The sequence below is a fragment of the Asparagus officinalis genome, chromosome 2 (assembly GCF_001876935.1).
Source record: "Asparagus officinalis chromosome 2, Aspof.V1, whole genome shotgun sequence".
Lineage (NCBI taxonomy): Eukaryota > Viridiplantae > Streptophyta > Magnoliopsida > Asparagales > Asparagaceae > Asparagus > Asparagus officinalis.
This window is the reverse complement of record NC_033795.1, coordinates 8,216,478-8,237,339: the sequence shown is the minus strand read 5'-3', so window position 1 is coordinate 8,237,339 and position 20,862 is coordinate 8,216,478. Positions and strand designations below refer to the sequence as shown.

Genomic DNA, 20,862 nt, shown 5'->3' with positions numbered 1-20,862 from the left:
AGGAAAAATGCATTAGGGACCCAAAAACATGAGACCCTATATGGTACAGGTCATGAGACAGATCGGAGAACAGTGCATCATGGGGATAGAGAGCCGATACGTCAGATGACCATCCCTAGTTCGAGACCTAATTCCAACTAATAAGATTTAATGAGGGACCAGTATCGAAAAAAAACGCCAGGCAAAAATAGCAAGTACCTCTTGTCTCCTTATCGGATCCAAACCCGAACTGGCCTCGGATTCAATCTCCTATTAAACCTCAAAGCAAACCCTTGTCGTCCAAAAAACCACCGTCCTACTACGTTACGATCAACGGAAACTCTCGATCATGGCGCCTCACGACCTCCGCCGCCCATTCAAGCGCCCGGCGATCTCCGACCAGCAACGCCGGCGAGAAATAGCCCTCCGCCGCCAGAACCAGCAGCGCTCCGACTCCCAGAACCGCGCTCGCCGTCTCGCTTCCTCCGTCGTCTCCCTCCAACCCGAACCCCAGCCCGAATCCGAACCCGATATTGAGTTGGAAACTGAGAACGAGGCTTGGCTGGAATCGGATCCGAAAGCCGATAAGGGGGAGCTTGATGTCGTCGAGGCGTCGAAGTTGAAGGGCGCGGAGGCTCGCCGGTGGTTTGCGAGGCAGCTCATGTTGCCGGAGTGGATGATTGATGTTCCTCCTAACCTTGATTCTGATTGGTGAGTTTCTATAAAAGCCTTGTTCTTTCAAAAAAGGGAAAAAATTGATTTTTCACTCTGTTGATTCTTTTAAAATTGGTACTTTGGCTTTAAATTGGAGCAAATGAGCCCTTAACTGTGCACATTCAGTTTTTCGACGGTAAATCGTAAAAAAGCTCACCAATTTTGGGTTATTTGCACTGTAATGTCACCAAAGTTTTGCCCTTTTACCTTTGATGAGCTGAAGTTCTATTTTTCGCGATTTGATACCCTGAATTGCAAAAGAGTTCATGTTAATTTTGTTCAAGTATATCAAAAGAAAAGGCTGAATGAGAAGCAATTTTCCTACCAAATTTATTTTTAAAGCTTTGTAAATGAGGAATAAAGTTAGGGCATAGTATCAATATCGTTTGAAAACTTTGAGGTATCAAATTGTCGAAATAGAACTTCAGGGTACTAAAGTTAAAGATGTGAAACTTTGGGCAGTCTTTGGGCATATTTACAGTAGTGAAGTGGTTATACGTGAGGTTTTATGAGGAATTGTAAATTACTGAATGGTTATACACTAAAAATTATGAAGAATTGTAAATTACAAGTAATTAGAGTTAATAGATTGAAAGTTTAGTGGTACATGGGTAACCTCCTTCTATCTTTTTACATAAATCCTCCTTTTTCTTATCTGGACTGTAGAATTTAAGCTTGGTGCTTAATGTTTGAACTGCACTACATAATCTACTGGGTGAGAGACTAACTGTGCAAACCGAGAGTCTGCCAAACTTGTGATTTTTGTAATCCTCGGGGAACACATGGAGTCCCTGCGACTTACTTTTGTGTGTGTTGGGTTTTAGGTAGTGTCACTAGCATTTTATTTCTTCCGATTTGTCTCACTTTCACCTGTTAGCCCGACAAATCCCAATATTTTTGGTTGTTTGGTTCTAGTGTTTTAATGAACATTCCAAGAAATTACTTTCAGTTATTGGGATATACTGATGGAACTTATCTCCTAACTTTATATTAGTATAAATGAAAACGGTTACTTTCAGTTATTGGGATATACTGATGGAACTTATCTCCTAACTTTATATTAGTATAAATGAAAACGGTTAGTTGTTTTTCTTTTAATCTCATCCCTTTTTCCTAACTTTATATTAGTATAAATGAAAACGGTTAGTTGTTTTTCTTTTAATCTCATCCCTTTTTGTTCTACCAATAATCATAGAGAAACTGTTCGTAAATTAGAGGCTATTCATCCTTTTATCCTTTTATGTGCTTCTCATTGTTTATAGGAGTTTTTTCTAGTTACTAAAATGCTCTTATATAATATTGTATGAAGTCCTAGAAAACACTGTTTCATTCGATCTGGAAATTTTGTAGGTATGTCTTTTCACGGCCATCTGGAAAACGGTGTTTTGTTGTTTCTTCTAATGGCACAACAGTAAGTCGACTCCGGAATGGATCTATTTTGCACCGGTTTCCATCTTCTTTGCCGTGTGGTGCCAAAACGAGAGAGATGTCAGGTCCAGCACATGCCTATTGCATTTTGGACTGTATATTTCATGAGGTAAATTTTAAATTTTACACTAGGGTTATAGTCCCTCAAATCTTATAACTATCTTGAAATTAGTCCCCTAGTTAGCAGTTGTTTGATTTGGGATGAAAATGAAATGCCCTTTAAAATTTTAATTAATTTGGGGATTAATTCCAAAGCACTTAGAAAATTTTGTGGGACTAATTTCAAAATATGATGATTTCGGGGAATATTTTCAAAATATGAATATTTGGGTATTAATTCCCAAATCTGAAAGATTTGGGGGACTGATATCGAAAAAAACCTTTGCAATAAGATGTTATCATGAATCTCAGGTACAATCTATTTTCTTGCAGCTCGATCAGACATACTATGTGATTGATATGCTGTGTTGGCGCGGGTACTCATTGTATGATTGCAGTGCGGAGTTCAGATTCTTTTGGTTAAATTCCAAGCTCGGGGAGACTGGAGCTTGTAATCCACCATCTAAGTACCATAAATACAGATTCGCTGCTGTTCCGATTTATGACTGCAGTGAGATGGGTTTACAAACAGCATATGCAGGTGCTGTGCCTTATGCTAAAGATGGTCTATTGTTTTACAACAAGTATGATCCTATTTCCTTTGTCTAGAATACTGGAGATTCTTGACAGTATAATGTTTTAGGTAATTTATTAATTTGGTATTTTACCAACCCAACACAATCCACTTAATGCACCAATCAATAAAAGTGATAAGATTATAATCAATGGAGGAAGGAGGACTCTGAACAGAGAACTTGGTTGGAACAATTAAGCATTGTAGTGGTTTACTTAGCAGAGGAGATAGCCTTTAGTAAAATTGAATGAAAAAATAGGATTAATGTAGCCAACCCAAAAAAATTGGGATGAAGTATTTGTTATTGTTGTATTAAACAATTTATATTTTTTTTGTTGGTGCCTGCCTTGGTGGTCAACTAATTCTGTTACGTGTTCTTTCTCAGGCATGCACATTACCAAACTGGCATTACACCTTTGGCATTAGTATGGAAGGATGAATCTTGTAGTCAATATGTTATTGACACTGACAGCAAAGGACAAGTTCCTGCCCAGCAGCAAGTAAAAATCGACAACTTTTCTGACTTGCGAAGTTAAATCTGATCTTTTATTTCAGATGATTGAAACTTGGTACTGGTTTTTATCAAGAAGGTCCACCATGATGTTTTGTTTCATGCTGTTGTGTAATTATGATGTGAAGTTCTGTGCTTGATACTTTATAATCTTAATGGCATGTTTTTATGTTGGGTTCTATTTGCATTTCTCATATTAACATTAAAATGATATTATGTTGGCGTCTCTTCTTTGACAAGAGAGTCTAAATTTGTTACCTTTTATATGATAATCAGGTTGTGTTGGAGTTGCAAGATGACGGGAAATTGACTACCTCAGATGATCCTCCTGTAGTGCTTGGTTGCACCGATGGAGAATTTATACAGAAGGTAATTGCCATATCGAACAACTATACTTGCAGTCATTTCCCCATTATAATGATGTTTTCAAGGAACAAGTATCAATTGGTCCAGTAAATTGCTACTTCTATTATTTTCCTCCCATTTCTCTTATTATGGAATTTAAGGTATGCAGTTAATTGACTCAGTATAAAATGTACCCTTTTGTAACTGGATACGTAGAGCTTACATTTTTCATTCAGTCTCCTAGTTTTAAATGTTTTGAAGGTTGAGTGCCTTGTCATATGCTGCAAATGATAATAATTCAGCTTGCACTTTTCTTTGGATATCTAGTGCATATTCTTATAACTTTTCGTTTATTGCTTTTATTCCCCTTCTATTGAAATTTTGAACTGTTTATTTATGCAGTCAGGTGCCCAATCAGGTAGTCTTCTCCGATTTGCTATTAGAGATGAAGAAGTGAGACTTGTTGATGGAAAAATGGAGATTGGTGATGTGCAATTCACTGGAAAGCCTAACCGATCACGGGCATTTGCAGATAGCTATTCTAAGGTTAGTAGGAAAATGCTTGATTTGTTCATTTTGATTGCCATTGTGAAATACTCTGCTAAATGTAGAAATAATATCTCTTCGTCTTACCAAAAATGCAAGTCTATTGACATAATAGCATTAGGCTTGGGCTTTGGTCTGATTCATTAGCCTTAGTGTTTCCGCTGCATTATATTGTTTGATCTGACTCATTGACTTGGATTATAAGACCCATAAATTGCAAGATCCACAATCTAATATTAATTTGATTAGATATACTGATGAGAGGAATCCTAAAATAAAGATAAAAAAGCAGCTGTGTCGATAATAACAAAATTATGCACTCAAATGGAGTACTTGTTTCAAGGTTAATCTTGTTACTTGAAAGTCTTGGAAAATAAGGGCATTCATTCTTTTGGTGGCTTTGTAGGTTTTGTTCCAGCATGCAGCTAGGCACTCCCCTTTGCTTTTTGGAGATTTGATTGCATCCATTCAGTCAAACCTTACCAATGATAGCAACGTAAATGATATTGATATGGCTGGCTGAAGTTGTGAATGGTTATGCTTATTATCTTTAATTTGTTACAGGCTTCATTTTGGAGAACTATTTATTTGTAACCCATCAGTTTTTGAGTTCCATCCACCTTGCTTGTGTATGTAATACTAACTCCATAATATGTATGATACAGCTTGGGTATGATACAGAATTTTTTTGTGCTTGTTGGGCATAACTGGTTCGTGCAAGAATTATTTTCCATGTGATGTTATATGTACCACTGTGATTATATGGTGTTCATGTAATGCATAATTTTGCATATAATGTCTTGTTGCCGTCTGTCATATGCAACTGTGTTACATCTGGGATGTGCCCTGCCTTCCTGTTCGCTTATATTTTGTCTTGAAGGAAATGTCGATCTTTAAGTTATGCCATCTATATATACCTTTTATCCTTAGCGATTCATGTTTCTCTAAGTATCCCTGTTGCATATGGTTAAGCCGAGTTTTTTACATTTGGGTAAATCTTGAAGGGTTTCTTGGTTTTCTGTTGGACATGGTTGAGAAAGATGTATGGGTGGACCTGTTTGTTATAGGATTTGATGGCCATAGATAATTTTGCATTGGTTCATGATGTATCATGTGTTTGACATGTTTAGTTCGTGTGACGAGGAAAGGGGGAAAAGGAAATAGGAATGATAAGCATTTGATATTATGGATACAATGTATCCCTGAGAATCTGGTAATTGAGAAAATCGACTTGTTGTGCAAAGTCAGTAGCTTCAATACAGTTTGTCTTGAGGAAGGAAAGTGTTTATTGGGATATTGAAATGCTCTCTATGTTTCTTATCACTATATATCCATTGTAAATGGATTTTGCCAATTTCCTATTAATTTCTCACAATGAGCAAAAAACTAATCAATAAATTCATGTATTATCACGGTGTAGTAAGGTCTTTGTCATACAACATTTGCTATAACATACGCAGAGACTTCAATCAAGTACTCAGTTTTACTTGCATTTTTACTATAATATATGATGCTTGTGAAATGCTAATAAGGATGCAATTTTCGCTCAAATTTTGACAATTTTCCTTGTGGGATAATTTCATCAAATACGATCTAAAACTTCATCTGCGTATTCTTAGAAAGTTTCATTCTTGTGGTTGCTATTTCATGGATCATAGCAGTATACAACTTTACTGAACTTTTTATAAGAATGTAGTATAGAGAATTTGAAATAGATACAATGAAGAGATGAGAACTATAGAAATTTAGGTTTAAGGGACGGAGAGCCAGAGCAGGAATCCTATCATAACATCTCGCATGGTGCAGGACGTTTTGAACGAAGTACATATTTGCAAACAAGGGGCAATTTGGTCTTTTCGCTGCCCTGTTTGGCGCAATGAACCCTGCATTGTGCCGGGTTCTCATAGAATTCCTACCCATACAACTATCAGTGTTTAACCACATCACCTCTCAGATACTTGGGAGCACAAAAAAACTTTGAGATTTATTTTATTTCAAATTAGCTGATGGAAGAAGCAATGACACGATACAGTCTTATCACAGTCCATCGGAATTTTTTGCAATTGCAATTAGCTCAGAGTTCTGCAAAGTTATCTGATGGTCTTGAAACCGTGGATTTCAGGGAGGGGTGCACATTTCCAGGACGAACCGAGATCTCCAATAAGGGCCCGTTTGGTTCACTAGGTGAAAGTTACTGTAGTCAGGAAACCAGGTTGAAAACTGACTCTGATAGCTACAGTAACTTTCGCCCAAAAACACCATATTTTGCGGAGATATGGTCAGAAACTGCCGCATTGGATTTTTAACTGCCACATTAGCATTTTTTTTTTTTGCATAATCAAACAATGAAAACAAGTGAAAGTTACTGTAACCTGACAGCTACCTGACAGCTACAGTAACTTTCAAACAAAAACAACCCAACCAAACAGCCCCTAACAGTGTGATTCTCTTCCGTACCTATTAAAAAAAAAGGAAAATTAGAAACTAGCTAGTCTCAGGTAAAATATGACAGCTGATATAACACAGAAAATTAATTTAATTGCAGCTCTAGCCAATGAAAAGCTAACTCGTAAGGAAAACATATACCCAACAGAAGTGACAAAAATCCGCACAAATACTTTCTCAGATACCAAATGCTGTATTCCCAAAGATGAACCTCCGAGCTTCTCTCTACTACCACTAGAATACATGTAAACCTGTAAAGCAAAGTTTCCACTTTAATTCTGTAAATGAATCGGCATTGCCACAAGGCAGATTAAAAAAAAACAGGAAATGAGAAATAAATAGCAGTCTAATTAAGTAGTGCAGCGTCGACGGCTACATGCAGCTAATTTATTTATTCGTTTACATCTATCTGTCCTTTTTTTTCCCTTTTCTTGTACAATTGTGATGTAGGACGCTTAACGGACAATTTCATGGAAGATCGAGACAATAACAAGCTAAATGCGTATACATACATATTATTGATTTCCAGAAAGAAACGATCATACCTTCCAATCAAGAAGATGGATTCTGATATATTATATATGCAAATCGCCTATTTCGACAAGATGAAGCCAACCGAATTGTTAGATTTCTAAAATCTCATCAGTATCACCAGTTATTAACAGAAAATCAAAAATAATTAATATTTAGTTTATTTTTAGTAATAAATTAGAGTCTACTTAGATTAGGAAACAAATTCAATTTTAATTCATATTAGACAGATTTGTTTACTCTACCATAGGGAGTATTTTTAGGGTAAAATTTAATACTTTCTATTTCTTTGTGATTCTAGTTGTATTAGGAGTCTATTTTTATTTTTATATTTATTTAAGAAGAGTCGTATCCCTCTGGAGTCATTAGATTACTTTTATCAATAAACTTTCCTCTTTATTATATTTTCTTCTTGGATTCAAAGATCGTCATTTCTGGATTCAGAAAACAACCATTGGTGGACTCTAAGGTTTATCACTTCTGCACTGCCTTAATTGGTATCAGAGCCCTATTTTCGATCTGATTGCAGGCGATAAAGCCCCTGTTACCCATTAAGGCTCATAGAGACTGACTTCCGTTAGCTACGGAGTATCTGAATCTGGAATGAGTTTGAGATCACTTTGATGGTTGCTAAAGATGTCATAGGACGCCGCATGAGGAATTCAACAGCAATATCAATGAGTATGCAGCCCTGCGTCGAAATCATGGTCATAGAGAATACTCAAGGTGGGATATCTATGATACTAAAAATATGAGGTCATCTTTCAATAGAAAACTTGATGTAGAAGATTTTCTTGATTGGATCGATGGGGTGGAGAGATTTTTCGGGTACTTAGAAATTGTAGAAGATCAGAAGGTTAAGTGAGTATCCTACCGACTTGATGGTAAAGTAGCTTTTTGGTGGCAATCATTGTGCGCGGAGCGCACCTATCAGCGGAAGCAAAAAATCCAATCATGGAAGAAGATGAAGAAATTGTTGAAAGTGTAGACACCAAAAAATGCCAAGAAATAAAGCAAGATTGAACCTCGCTATAAGCATGACGAGGCTCGTCATCATAATCATTATTGGTTGAATAAAAAAATTTCCTCACTTCTAATTCATTTGCACAAATGGAGTACAGAAATCTTACTTCAAGAAAGCGTTAGGTGGTTTAGGTGCGTAGGTGGGAGCTTAGGCTATTTTCCTTTTTTAATTTATTTTATAATAGCAATATAATTGATAGTAAATGCCATAGAAAGCTTAGATGCAAAACTAGCACCTAGGCAGATTTCTTTTTTCGTTCAAGTGGTGGTGGTTTTACTGAAGGCCGGAGGAGGTAGAAGACATGTTCAAATTTAGAGGCTGGAAGAGTTTAGAGGTTGTGAAGCCTACAACAGAAGAAAAATCATGATCAAGACTTGAAGGATATACTCTATGTAAGCAGACAATGCTTTACTAGGTGCTTCTAAAACCAAGATGGGCAGCCTAAGTATCATCTAGGCGTTAAGCGCTAGGCAGGTGGCCAACGTATCACCTAGGCCTAGAACATAGGCGGAGGCCTTTTAAAATAGGGACATATAACTACCGATTCTTAAGCATATCCCACCTCAGATACTTGGACGCCCAAAAACTTGAGATTTTATTTTGATTCACAATAGCCAACAGAAGAATAAGTCTCTCATATGATACAGTACAGTATAATTATTACAATCATTTGCACACATGAAACATCCATTCTTCAGGGAAGTCACTAGTCCATGGGAATCTTTTGCAACTTTGCAAGTAGCTCAGATTTCTGCAAAGGATTTGATGGTCTTGAAACCATGATTTTCTGGGAGAGGTGCATTTCCAGGACGAACTGAGATCATCACTTCAAGACCTGGATATAAGTTTAAACAATTTATATTCATTCAGCAAATCACCAACAAAAGGCACAGCATTGTTAGTCCACAAACATGCATAAAACCGTAACAAAAAAGAATTCATCGAAATCCTTTCTTCACCTACAAGTCTCTCTTATAAAATGGCACAATTATTAATGATCATGAGTCGTCAACGTAGGTGAAAAGGGGACACTTAAAAGTTAACCACTAACTTGTAACCAAAGTACCAGGTATTTGCACATCTAATGGTTAAACCCTAACTTGTAACCAAAGTACCGGGTATTTACACATCTAATAGTTCATTGCACATGTTTGCGGGAAGATTTATTAGGATTCTTTCCCCCCTTAAACCTATTTACATCACCCGATAACAGTGGAATAGTTTCTGACATTTGTTTGTAGAAGTCTCCAATATGGGAAGTACATGATTTTTGCAGTTATAGTAGGACAGTTGGGAGTTCGGATAGATGAAAAAACACTTGAGGATAAATAAAGAGATAATGAACTATTGAGCAATATAAATGTCAGAAATTCAGGAGAGCGCAAAAAATTTACAGGACAATACACAGGTGAGAACTCACCAGCAGCCTTCGCAGCCACAGCTTCTTGATAGACATCCGTCACAAATAGGATTTGAGATGGCTTATCTACTCCTACCGATTGTGAGATCTCAGAGTAACTGCGCGATTCTCTTTTATTCCTATAGAAGACGAAAAATTGTTATTAATTTTGAACAAACAATACGATGAAAAAAGAAGACTGACTAGTAATGAAAACATACCCCACAGTAGTGTCGAAAAATCCACACAAGTATTTTCTCAAATCCCCAAATACTGTATTTCCAAAGATGAGCCTCTGAGCTTCTCTACTACCACTAGAATATATGTAAACCTGAAGAACAAAGTTTTGGAATCAACATCATCATTTTTCCACAGAAGATTAACAAATCAGAAAAAAAGAAATCATAAAGCAGTCTAGTAAGTAGTGCAGCATGGACGCCTGCATGCCAATATTTGAGCACTTTCTATCTGAAATGTAAGCAAAAGAGAGAGTTTTATTTATTCGTCTACATCCTTTTCTTTATTTTTCTCATACAACTGACCATCACCTGGTGTCCTAATTCATCCATATGGGATTAGAACTTTGTTTACAACTTTACATATATTTGGCTGGTACCAAATGTATCTCAACACTATGTATTTATTCGTGTTTATACAACAAAATACTATAAACCTTCCAAAAATTTCATCCTCCAGTTGTATTGTTGGTTCACATTCTTTCGATGCCTCAAGATAAATTAATTAACAAGCCACAGTCATCCTGATCCTAGACACACTACAGTCTACTATTCGACTTCAAGAATCCAACACTTTCAATGCAGAGCGTACAGTGGACAACTAGAGGATTATCATTTATCGAAGTGCAATTTTTTTTTAATTATGAATGATTAACCGGATTGAGGATGAGGAAGAGGAAGAGAAAGGACATCAGTTGCAAAAAGAAATAGCTATGTCATTCTGGTGAGATTGATTTCCTCCTGCAAGTAAGAGGTGCAACTGTTCTCAAATTATAAAACTAAACAATTCCAATGGAGCATCTAGTAAGCACCACAAATAGATATTATTCAGTTGCAAGGAATTTTATTTTAAGTAAGAAAAGAATTCTAGTTTTTCTGGTGCCTATGCGTTCTACTGTCCTTTTCTCATCTATTATTCTTTCTCATTTTGAGAACCAGCTAAGACAAGTATTACTGTTACAAAAAAATAAAAGCAACTTTCAGTAATACTTTTCTTACTGTAAAGATTTGATGGGATGAAGCTGCCTACTGCCGAAAGAATATAGCTACGCAGTCCATATTACTAGTTCTAGCACTTCTCAACAATTAATTGAAGAAATTATGAGGATATTACCTTGATGCCCTTAGCATGCCACTTCTGAAGAGCTTCAGGAACATCCTCAAATACAACTCCCTGCAGTTCATTATTTTCATACCCAGTTCTCCATATATGTCCCTGTATATAGAAACGAAACGCGAATAAATGTAAAAATTCAATTCTGGTAGCTATAGATACACCTTTTACACCTAGTCACTTGAAAGATTTAATTACCTGCAGTTGTTTGAGAGCAGTAATTTTTCTGTCAGCCTTTATCATTGCTTCCACATTAGTTACCAAAGAATCAATCACTTTTTCTTTCCCCGCATCATCAGCTGGAATTGGTACAGACCCTAAAATACCTTTTTCCAGGTCATCTTTAACCTATATATGATTTAAATTCAAATGTAACCATGTAAGTCATAACCAAAATTTGAATATAAAAATAGATACTGAGCTCACTAATTTGGACGAACAGAGTAATAATGGAAGGAACTTAAAGCTTTTATGCCCGAAGACTTTCATAGTGCTTAAAAGAAGGGCCCACCACCCCCCGACACCCCACTCCCAAAAAAAACAACCTCTTACACGAATGCACATGTTTCCCATGCACAACACAGATGCGCGAGTATTATCACATGGACAAACATGCACAAAATGCACTACCAATTTACCACATGGAATAAGCTCTAACTTCACAATCGGCTAATGTTTTAATAACAAAACAAGTTAGATGTGAGTTTTGTGTTTATTCAGAATTTCACATCCTTCTTCATACAACATGACTACATGAGCAGGTAGAATAATAAAGTAATTACATGAAAACTTTAATATTACTCTACCATAAGACATAACAGCACAAAGAGTAAGATCAAGGACTTACTTGAGCATGCAATAGCCCAATATCTTCTTTGGTTTCCTTGCTGTCATATGTAGACATTAAATGTCTCCGCACATTATCACGGGCATAGGGAAAAAGGACATCCGTAACAAATGATATTGGAGTTGTTGTTCCTTCAATGTCAAGAACAATGCATTGCTGCGAAATACGCCAAATATCTATTAGAGGGTAAAGCTCATCATGCTCATGTTTCTCAAATACAAGTAATATTATTCAAATTAGACCAGGTGATACAGCTAGCTGATGTAAGAATTTCTTGCAACTAAGGGCTGCATCTTCAGAAGATAATGCAGGACAAAGAAAGAGAGAATAAAAAAACATCTGACTGCAGTACACGCACATAAAAGGAAGGTGACAAGAACTTACTCGTAATGGTTCTGCAACATGAGTTCCATTTGTAGGTGCTGCCGTAATAGAACCTTTTACATGCCTCTCACTTCCTTGATGTACTTTAGCACTGTTGATTGGACCATGACTTGGACTGGTCCAGTCAATACCTAACTGGTAGAGTTTGATGGCAGCATCAAACAAATAATGGTAGCACTCAGCCTAGAAAAGAAATGAGAAGTAAAATTACTCATCATACAACAGAAAAAAGGGAATAGCTATCTAGCATTCCAAATTTATTACAAACGACAGCCAGGGCAACCATCTTTGAGAAAAGAATAAAGAAATAATAAGACATCAACAAGGTTATAAAGAGCGTAAAATAGAGTGGCTAATGCCAGAGAGAGGGCCTCCAATGTATAAAAATAGATTTAGGAATGAATTTGAATGCAGGTGACTTCATCTCCACAAAATAATTTATAGCAAAAGCAATAATAAAAACTAGCATATAACAATGGGTGTGTCGTGCAACTTACGTCAATTAGAGAACAGCAAGTAGAGAGTAAAACATTTTAAAGTAAAGTGCTATTAGGATAATATCACAGTAAGAGCATCACCAGTACTAAGATTAGACGAAAAGTATAGTTCCCACTAGAATATTACATCCTAGCAATAAAGATATAGACCAGGTGATCTTATATTGTCAAAATAGAATCAAAAACATCCTTGAATGTCATAACTCCAGGTATCGCACGCAAAAACTAAAGCTGGACTTATGAGAAAATCATAATCAATCTGCTCGCAATATTTTGGGATATTCTACATAATACTGCAGAAGTATCAAATTCTGAATTCAGCAAACAACAAACTCCAAGACGGAAGCTCAAAGGCCATAGAAATAAAAGCAAAGGTATGGACCAAATAAGAAACGGGAGTGGTAAGTACGTGAAAATGACATAGTTACTTGGAAATTTTATTGCAACAAACTCTGACAAAAGAACAAACCTGGGTCTTGGCACTGATCCAAGAATCTCCCCATACATATATGCCATGATTACGTACAAGCACAGCTGTAGCTTTTGGGTATGCTGCAATCTGTAAAACATGAATACTACGGCCATTAGCAATTAGAATTACTATCAAAGGGAAAAAAACAGTTACAAGCCATGTAAATCATATATAAAGGGACAAATAATAGTCTCAGAATAGCTTTCCAATTATGTAACCATCAACTTTAGGTGTCTTACATTTTGTTTGATGTATCCTATTCAGAAAAATTAGAAAGAAACAGCATCCACTATCCTAGAAGCACTTTATTTCACTTATATATTACAGAATCTATGCAATTAGTGAAGTTAGAAGGAAGAAGTTTCAAAAATACTTTATCTTGTTGTCACAGACATTGTACATTTCCATGGACATGCCTACAATATGAGCATGTATTCCCTATAATATACAAAAAGTTGTAGTGTCACTGCCTATTCTTTAAGGAATTGTGTTGCGTCATGCTGAAAGGGACGACAGCACTATTCAAGCTGTAAATTGACTTTTCAATCAATTGTATAATGGCAGTGTTTCCCAAATGAATCTTCCAGAATGTCTTTATGTAACTAATAACTTGCTTTCATTACTTACATCTACACCTTCACGTCATGATCATTTGCTCAGATAACTTCAAGACATAGTGGCCAACAGTGACCGCATGTGATTGGTAAGTGATGGCTAAGTGATTTTCTCAACCACTAAACAACCTTTATGCGGTTTGCTTTAAAGAATTTGAGTGGTTACGAAATTATGATGTGTTCTTCATAGCGTCAAATAATGTGAGCATTCATACTCAGATGAACATCACCTATTCTAGTTCATGAATTTGCAGTCAGATTAAAAAATGGAATATCAAAACTGAAAAGTATCATCTTAACATGTCCAATAGGGTGTCAATATAAGGACTGTGAAATTCTAATATAAGAATGTGGATTGGCAATCAAACTCAAGAAAGAATCTTATGCAAGCAGTGCAATTGAAAGAAAGAACTACCGCTTCGCTGAGGGCTTCTGTCAGCTCACTCTCAAGAGCAGTGTTTTCAATTATTGGAACAACAAGTTCATCATAGTAACCATGTCCTTGAATTCCTTTTATCATTTCCATGTGAGTTATCTGCATCAATAAAACAGAAAAATTCATGATCAGGCTAGGATGATATAAAGGAACATGACACGTTATAATAAAAACATCAAAAGGCAGGGGGGAAAAAAAGACTTTACCCTGAACTCCTTCGCGAAAGGATGAAGCATAGTTACGAGACAAGACTCCATCCCATGACTGTGAATCACAGCTCCAGCATTTCGCATCTGATAAGCCTACAAAAACAACTTCCCTCTTTCCGTTAAGAAATTTCCTTCAATTTATTGACAATCACTACATATCTCAAGAATATCTCAAAAGTATCAACTGAAGTTTACTGGGCTTCACTACCTTCATGAACAGTGGAGCACAGTCTGTACATTTGGGCAGCTTATTAGGATACGGCTTCGCTGAGGGGGCAGAAAGCACGATCCCGGCATCAGAGAGCACGTACATATCCTCAGGCTCCATCCTCTCCTTCTGGACTCCTACCCATTGCAACAATTTTAAGAAATCATTGGAAAATGAATCAAAATTTTGATTTTTTTGGGGGGGATTTTAGATATTTGTCCCTTCAAATCTTTCATATTTTAAAATTTGTACCTCATATCATTAAAGTTGCTACTAAGCCCCTAAATGCCATTAAACTTAAGTTGTTGACTGACTTACCAGTTATACATTTTTCTCGAAAGTTTGCATTCAAACCGGAACCCATATAAAACAAACCAAAACCTTCTCCTCAAATGATAATTTTCTTTTCCCTAACCCATTTTCATAATAGTGTGTTTGGGAGATGACTAAGGGAAGGGAATGAAGGAAAAAATTTTCCTTCCTTCCCTTCCCATTCTTTACCCCCCAATTTGGGAGGTAAGATTTTAGTTTAATTTTCCCCATCATTCCCCTCCTCTACCCTTCTAAATGAAACTCACAAACAAAAGTAAACCAAAATTTTCATTGCCCTCCCTTCTTTACCCTCCATCCAAACAGACCATAAGAGAGAGAGAGCGAACTTCCGTGACTTCAAGTACGAGAACAAATAAATTGAGGATAAAACAGTAATCTACAGCGTTGAATTTGTTGGGTGGCAGCCGCTCTTGTTGAAAATGAAGGATGAAGAGCTTTTGGTGGGAGGTCAAAAATGGAGGCAGGCTGAAGAGCTTTCGGTGGAAAGCTTTGTTTTTGTCAACAACATCAGGGTCTTTCGATGTTGACAAAGAGAGTTCCGCTGCCTGTTTTTTATTGACAAATGAGAGGGTATGAAGCCTATAAATCCCCTCTCCTCTTCCTTCGTTCAATGCATCAGAGCTTGAGAAATCCATCAGAGCTTAGATCAGTTAGGAAGAGTGATTAAGAGAGCAATTAGAGTTTGGGCAATTTTATGAGAGAGATTGAGAGAAAAAGAAATCAAGAGTGATTTGTTGTTTGTGAGATTATTGAGTGATTGTAATCTCTATTTGTACTCTCTCTATTAGTGAGATCTATCCCCTCATTGCCCCGTGGACGTAAGCATATTGCCGAACCATGTAAATTTGGTGTCTTGCCTGCTGTAGTACTTGTTTTTATCTCGGTTATGATTTTCGGTTCCGCTGCGCACAAGTGGTATCAGAGCTCCGGGTTGGCTTGGGGTTAGATTTGGAGGATTGAAGGAGAAAGCTAGGGTTTTTACAAGGGATTTCATCTTCCAAGGAGTGGTGGAGAAATCAATTGGAGGATTCGGTGCGGATTCTCGTTTGGAGGTACAAACCCTAATTTTGCTCTTTTTACAATTCAAGTTGTAGTTGTATAATTTGGAGATTAGATTGAAAATGACCGAAGCAAGTACATCGGGATCGTCCTTGACTAAGGCGATACAAGGATTGAGCATTAATAATACAAAAATTAATGTTTAAAAATTTGATGGCAAGATAAATTTTAGATTGTGGAGGTGTCAAGTGATGGATACATTAAATGCACAAAATTTAGAAGAGACTCTTGAATTACAAGATAAACCCGCTGATATGGAGAAAAAGGTTTGGAAGAAAATAAATAGTAGAGCATGTGGGGTTATTAGATCATGTTTGACGCCGGATTTGATTTACGATGTAATGAATGAAACATCGGCAAAACGGTTGTGGGAAACACTCAATGAAAAGTATTTGACGAAGAGCATTAAGAATATGCTTCATTTAAAGAAGATGTTTTACCAATTCAAAATGAAAAGAGGAGTTTCCATTAGAGAACATGTTAATAATTTTATAAAATTGCTATCGGATATGACTAATGTGGATATCATGGTAGAGGATGAAGACAAGGCGATGTTGTTATTATGTTCATTGTCAGAGGATGATTATGGTACCTTTGTCCTTACAATGATTAATGGTAGAACCACTGTCAGTTATAAGGAGGTGACCTCAGCATTGGTTAATTATGAGTTGAGAAAGAGTGATAATGAACCCTCCGAGAAGGCATCGAGAGATACATTGACAGTGAGAGGTCGTAGTCCAAACCACCGTCCATTTAATCACTCAAAATCGAAGCCAAGAGGGGCACATCCTGCAGTTGGTAGGAATCAGTGTACTTTTTGTAGAGAGGATGAACATTGAAAATCTGATTGCCTAAAGTTGACAGATCGAGCCGGAAAGAATAAGGGAAAAGCTATTCAAGTTTCAGATGTGAATGTTGCCAAGGCTAGTGGCGACATTTCAGATTAAGATTCTTCGGGCTATTCGTGCCCAGCACATTTGTCAGTTTGTGTTGTCGACTCTACTGAGTGGATATTGGATTCAGGTGCTTCATACCATATTTTTCCTAGGAGAGATTGGTTCTCCAGTTTTCAGGAGGTAAAAATAGGGGATGTCGTGCTCATGGGTAATAATCATGAATATCCTATTGGTGGTATCGGTACCGTTCGGATTAGGATGTGTGACAGGGTGATTCGAAAATTGGATGAAGTGAGGTTTGTTCCTCAGTTGAAGAAGAACATCATTTCACTTGGAGTTTTGAAGGCAGCAGACTATAGGGTGACCTCGGAGGATGCATGTTTGAATGTCATATTTGGGTCCATTATTGTAATGAAGGACGTCAGGAGAAAGAATTTGTATTATTTGATTGAGAGCATGGTGATTGGTAAAGAGCTGACGATTTTTTAGATTTGACTAGACTGTGGCGTTTGTTGATGCTGGGATATTTGATTGGTTATGTCGTGTATGGTTTGTTGAGGAATGCTTTGATCTGCAGATTGAAGTCCTTTGAGCATATTTGTATGAGCAAGGAGACCGGGGTAAAATTTGGTACTTCTATCCATCGATCGAGGGGTCTTTTAGACGATGTTCATTCAGGCATTTGGGGCCTTCCAAGGAGACATCATTGGGAGGTAATAGGTATTTGATTTTCTGTGTTTGTAACTGTTCTAGATATTTGTGGATTGCAACCAAGTCTCGTTGGTGTGAAGTCCTAGTAGTCAACAATAGGTGAAAGAAATGTATTGGCAGAAAGGTAATACGTTGTTCTAATTTTGGTAGAGGTTCTTTTCTGTATTTGTGCCAAGCTCACGACAGTTTGAGACACTTCATTGGAAAAAAAACATTAGGACGACAAGATGAGATGACAGTTTTAATGGGTCGTTCCTTACTGGAGGAGGATCAGCGGTTGATGTTGAACATTGATTTTGGTGTTGGTATTTTTGACATATTTGAGTCATCTTAGTCATAGGTTGCCGACTGCTGCGTTTAGAGATTTTAGATTTGGTAGAGCTGCTTCAGTTTTTAGAATGTTTCGGATATTTGGTTGCCCAACATATGGTCACATTGAGAATGTGAGATTTGATCCGAGTGTACGTTTGGGATTCAGAGGCTCGTTTGGTTATCAATTGAGAGACTCTGATTTTTTGCTTGAGAGACTCTGATTTTTTGTTCTGAGCAGGTATGTCACATTTGACTCTCGACAGGTGGAGAGTGTTGATCAGATTATTAAGATATCGTAGCGGGTGGATGATGATATTATTTCACATTGGGTGGAGATTACTCCACATACTCTAGATCATACTGTATCGTTTGGGATTCCAGCTGAGGTGACACAGATTAGGGATCATGTTGATGTGGATACAGATGATGAGTTGATTGTTTCGAGTGTAGCTGGTGAACATAGTTCGGATTTGGATATGACCGTTGGTTCACCTCAGGTAGAGATGTTTGGTTTGTTTCACTTTGGGGTCATTGGGAGAGCTATCAGTTGCAGATATGTTGGTGATGTTTGAGAAGAGTTGTGAATTCTTCTAGTTGATTGAGGGTCTTTGGAGGCTATTTGGTGAACTACGTGAGACTTGATTCCTTGGACAAGAGGATACATAGACAGTCATTTTATGATGCAACCGATTTGGTGAGTTTATACTGACATTTGGAATTTGTTCGTATTTTCGTTTGGGTTCTCGACTTGTTGTGGATTGAGACCGTTGTCGTGGATTTATTCCACTTCGTACTGGATGCAACAAGTGAGACATTTGATTGGTATTGGTGTCTGCTCAGTTTTGGGAAAACTTCACCGAGATGGAGATTGTTGGGTGGCAGCCACTCTTGTTGAAAATGAAGGATGAAGAGCTTTCGGTGGGAGGTAAAAAATGGAGGCAGATTGAAGAGCTTTCTGTGGAAGGCTTTGTTTTTGTCAACAACATCAGGCTCTTTCGGTGTTGACAAAAAGAGCTCCGCTGCCCGTTTTTTGTTGACAAATGAGAGGGTATGAAGCCTATAAATCCCCTCTCCTCTTCCTTCGTTCAATGCATCAGAGCTTGAGATCTCCATCAAAGCTTAGATCAGTTAGGAAGAGTTATTAAGAGAACAATTAGAGTTTGAGTAATTTTATGAGAGAGATTAAGAGAAAAAGAAATCAATAGTGATTTTTTGTTTGTGAGATTATTGAGTGATTGTAATCTCTATTTGTACTTTTTTCTATTAGTGAGATCTATCCCCTCATTGCCCTGTGGACGTAGGCATATTATCGAACCACGTAAATTTGATGTCTTACCTGCTGTGGTACTTGTTTTTATTTCGGTTGTCATTTTCGGTTCCGCTACGCACAACAGAATTAATCACTGAACCCGACCAATGTTAAAACTTGACTAAATAGCGAGGGACTAATTTCAAAATATCCAACATTTAAGGTACCAATATCCCAAAAAGGAAAAAAATCTTTTTTTTAAATACCGGAGGGAGACATGACGATGAGTTGCTGCGATTTGGGGACGGAATCGTCGTGGACCTTGATGGTGATGCTACCGNTCGGCCGATGATCAGCAACTGTTTATCTCTCTAGATTCTAGGGATTTGGTCTCTCTTTGTCTCTCTAGGGTTTGGGAGTGAGAATTTTGGCCGAGTGAAGAGAACCGAGAGGTGGCGCTAAAAAGGGAAAAGATGGCCAGAGGCAAGCCGCTTTGCAAGAATCTATTCGGAAAACACCCTGGAAATATAAATATTTTCACTTATATGTACTTTTTTGCACTAATTTAGAAATAAATTTGAGATCGATTTTCAAAATAAATATCTCGAGGGACGAATATCCCGAAAGAAAAATCCAATAATACCTCGTGACGCTTCATTTCGTAGATTAGGATTCTCTAAAGGCTAAATTACTAGATTAGTATTTCAATAGGATCGTGTTTATAATTTAATATTTTTTACTCATTGACAACGTTATAATATTAATATTGACTTTTCATACCCAGTTAATATTATTTTATATAGAAAAATAATCAGATTGGCGTCATTTTATGTAGAAGGTATGAGGATTAATTGCGAATAGACCCCCTTAGTATCATTCCATTGCAAATAGGCTCCTTGTAGTTCTATTTGCTGCAAATAGGCACCCTGAGTGAATTTTTGTTCCCTCTTAAAATTATTAAAAATATTTAGTGATAATACAGGTGGTCACTGAATAGTTTTATTGGTGACGATAGACCCTCCCAATTGGTAACTTCTCTATTTTAAAAAGATTCAAAATTTTCGCTAACGGGCGTATTCAGACTCGGGTCAATTTTTTTGCGGGTCTATCATAACTGATAGAACTACAGGGGGTTTGCGGGTCTATCATAACTGATAGAACTACAGGGGTCTGCTCACAATTTAGTGATACTGCAGGTGGTCTATCCACAATTAAACCAAGATGTTACTACCATAATGTCTCCAACGAAAAGAGAAAAAAAAAATAAAAAATCTAAACAAGGTCCTGCTTAAAAGTGGCAAAGTGATTATTTAGCCATTTTGTAACCTTTGATGCCCCCTGAATTGATTATTTTATTGGAGAAGTAAATTAAATTAATACGTTGCTTAAGTAGATTATATTTAAGACCTTTTGAAGGAGGTTCTTTTAGCACCATGTTTATTTGCATTTTGGTTAATGTATTTGGTTTCGAAGCTCTCTCAGTCCACGGATATGTGAATCCCTCAAGCCTGATTCCAAAACATCCCAAAGACAAAACATTTCCAAATCGAAAGAGAAGAATTGAACGAGTATGATCACTCCCTGTAAAAATATATTTTCGTCTAAAATTAGGATTATCTGGGAAAAATAAAAACTACCGTAGAGCACATATACGGCCTTCATACCCTAATGACTGGTCCAACGCCAATTT

At 37.0% G+C, this 20,862-nt stretch overlaps 2 protein-coding genes across 2 annotated transcripts; one reads left to right on the top strand and one right to left on the bottom strand.

Moving 5' to 3' along the window:
* On the top strand, positions 207-4,927 carry LOC109830134 (snurportin-1). Its single transcript, XM_020397298.1, has 7 exons — positions 207-690; positions 2,044-2,230; positions 2,554-2,804; positions 3,180-3,294; positions 3,582-3,674; positions 4,053-4,196; positions 4,603-4,927. Exons 1-7 carry the CDS (start codon positions 329-331, stop codon positions 4,717-4,719), a joined length of 1,269 nt encoding a protein of 422 aa, XP_020252887.1. The 5' UTR covers positions 207-328; the 3' UTR covers positions 4,720-4,927.
* On the bottom strand, positions 8,768-20,607 carry LOC109830777 (probable bifunctional methylthioribulose-1-phosphate dehydratase/enolase-phosphatase E1 1). The gene is made up of 13 exons (XM_020398144.1): positions 20,580-20,607; positions 19,439-19,531; positions 14,613-14,749; positions 14,402-14,497; positions 14,175-14,294; positions 13,143-13,232; positions 12,177-12,359; positions 11,793-11,948; positions 11,144-11,293; positions 10,946-11,047; positions 9,817-9,926; positions 9,617-9,735; positions 8,768-9,031 (listed from the first exon to the last, which is right to left on the bottom strand). The coding sequence occupies exons 1-13, from the start codon at positions 20,605-20,607 to the stop codon at positions 8,940-8,942; spliced, it is 1,476 nt and encodes a 491-aa protein (XP_020253733.1). The 3' UTR covers positions 8,768-8,939.

What these genes read in the sequence shown, in the direction of transcription:
- LOC109830134 (XM_020397298.1), top strand. Translation starts at nt 329, where the DNA reads ATGGCGCCTCACGACCTCCGCCGCCCATTCAAGCGCCCGGCGATCTCC. An exon ending in TGGACTGTATATTTCATGAG is followed by an intron (nt 2,231 to 2,553) that starts GTAAATTTTAAA and finishes ATTTTCTTGCAG; the next exon opens with CTCGATCAGACATACTATGT. An exon ending in AAGTTCCTGCCCAGCAGCAA is followed by an intron (nt 3,295 to 3,581) that starts GTAAAAATCGAC and finishes TATGATAATCAG; the next exon opens with GTTGTGTTGGAGTTGCAAGA.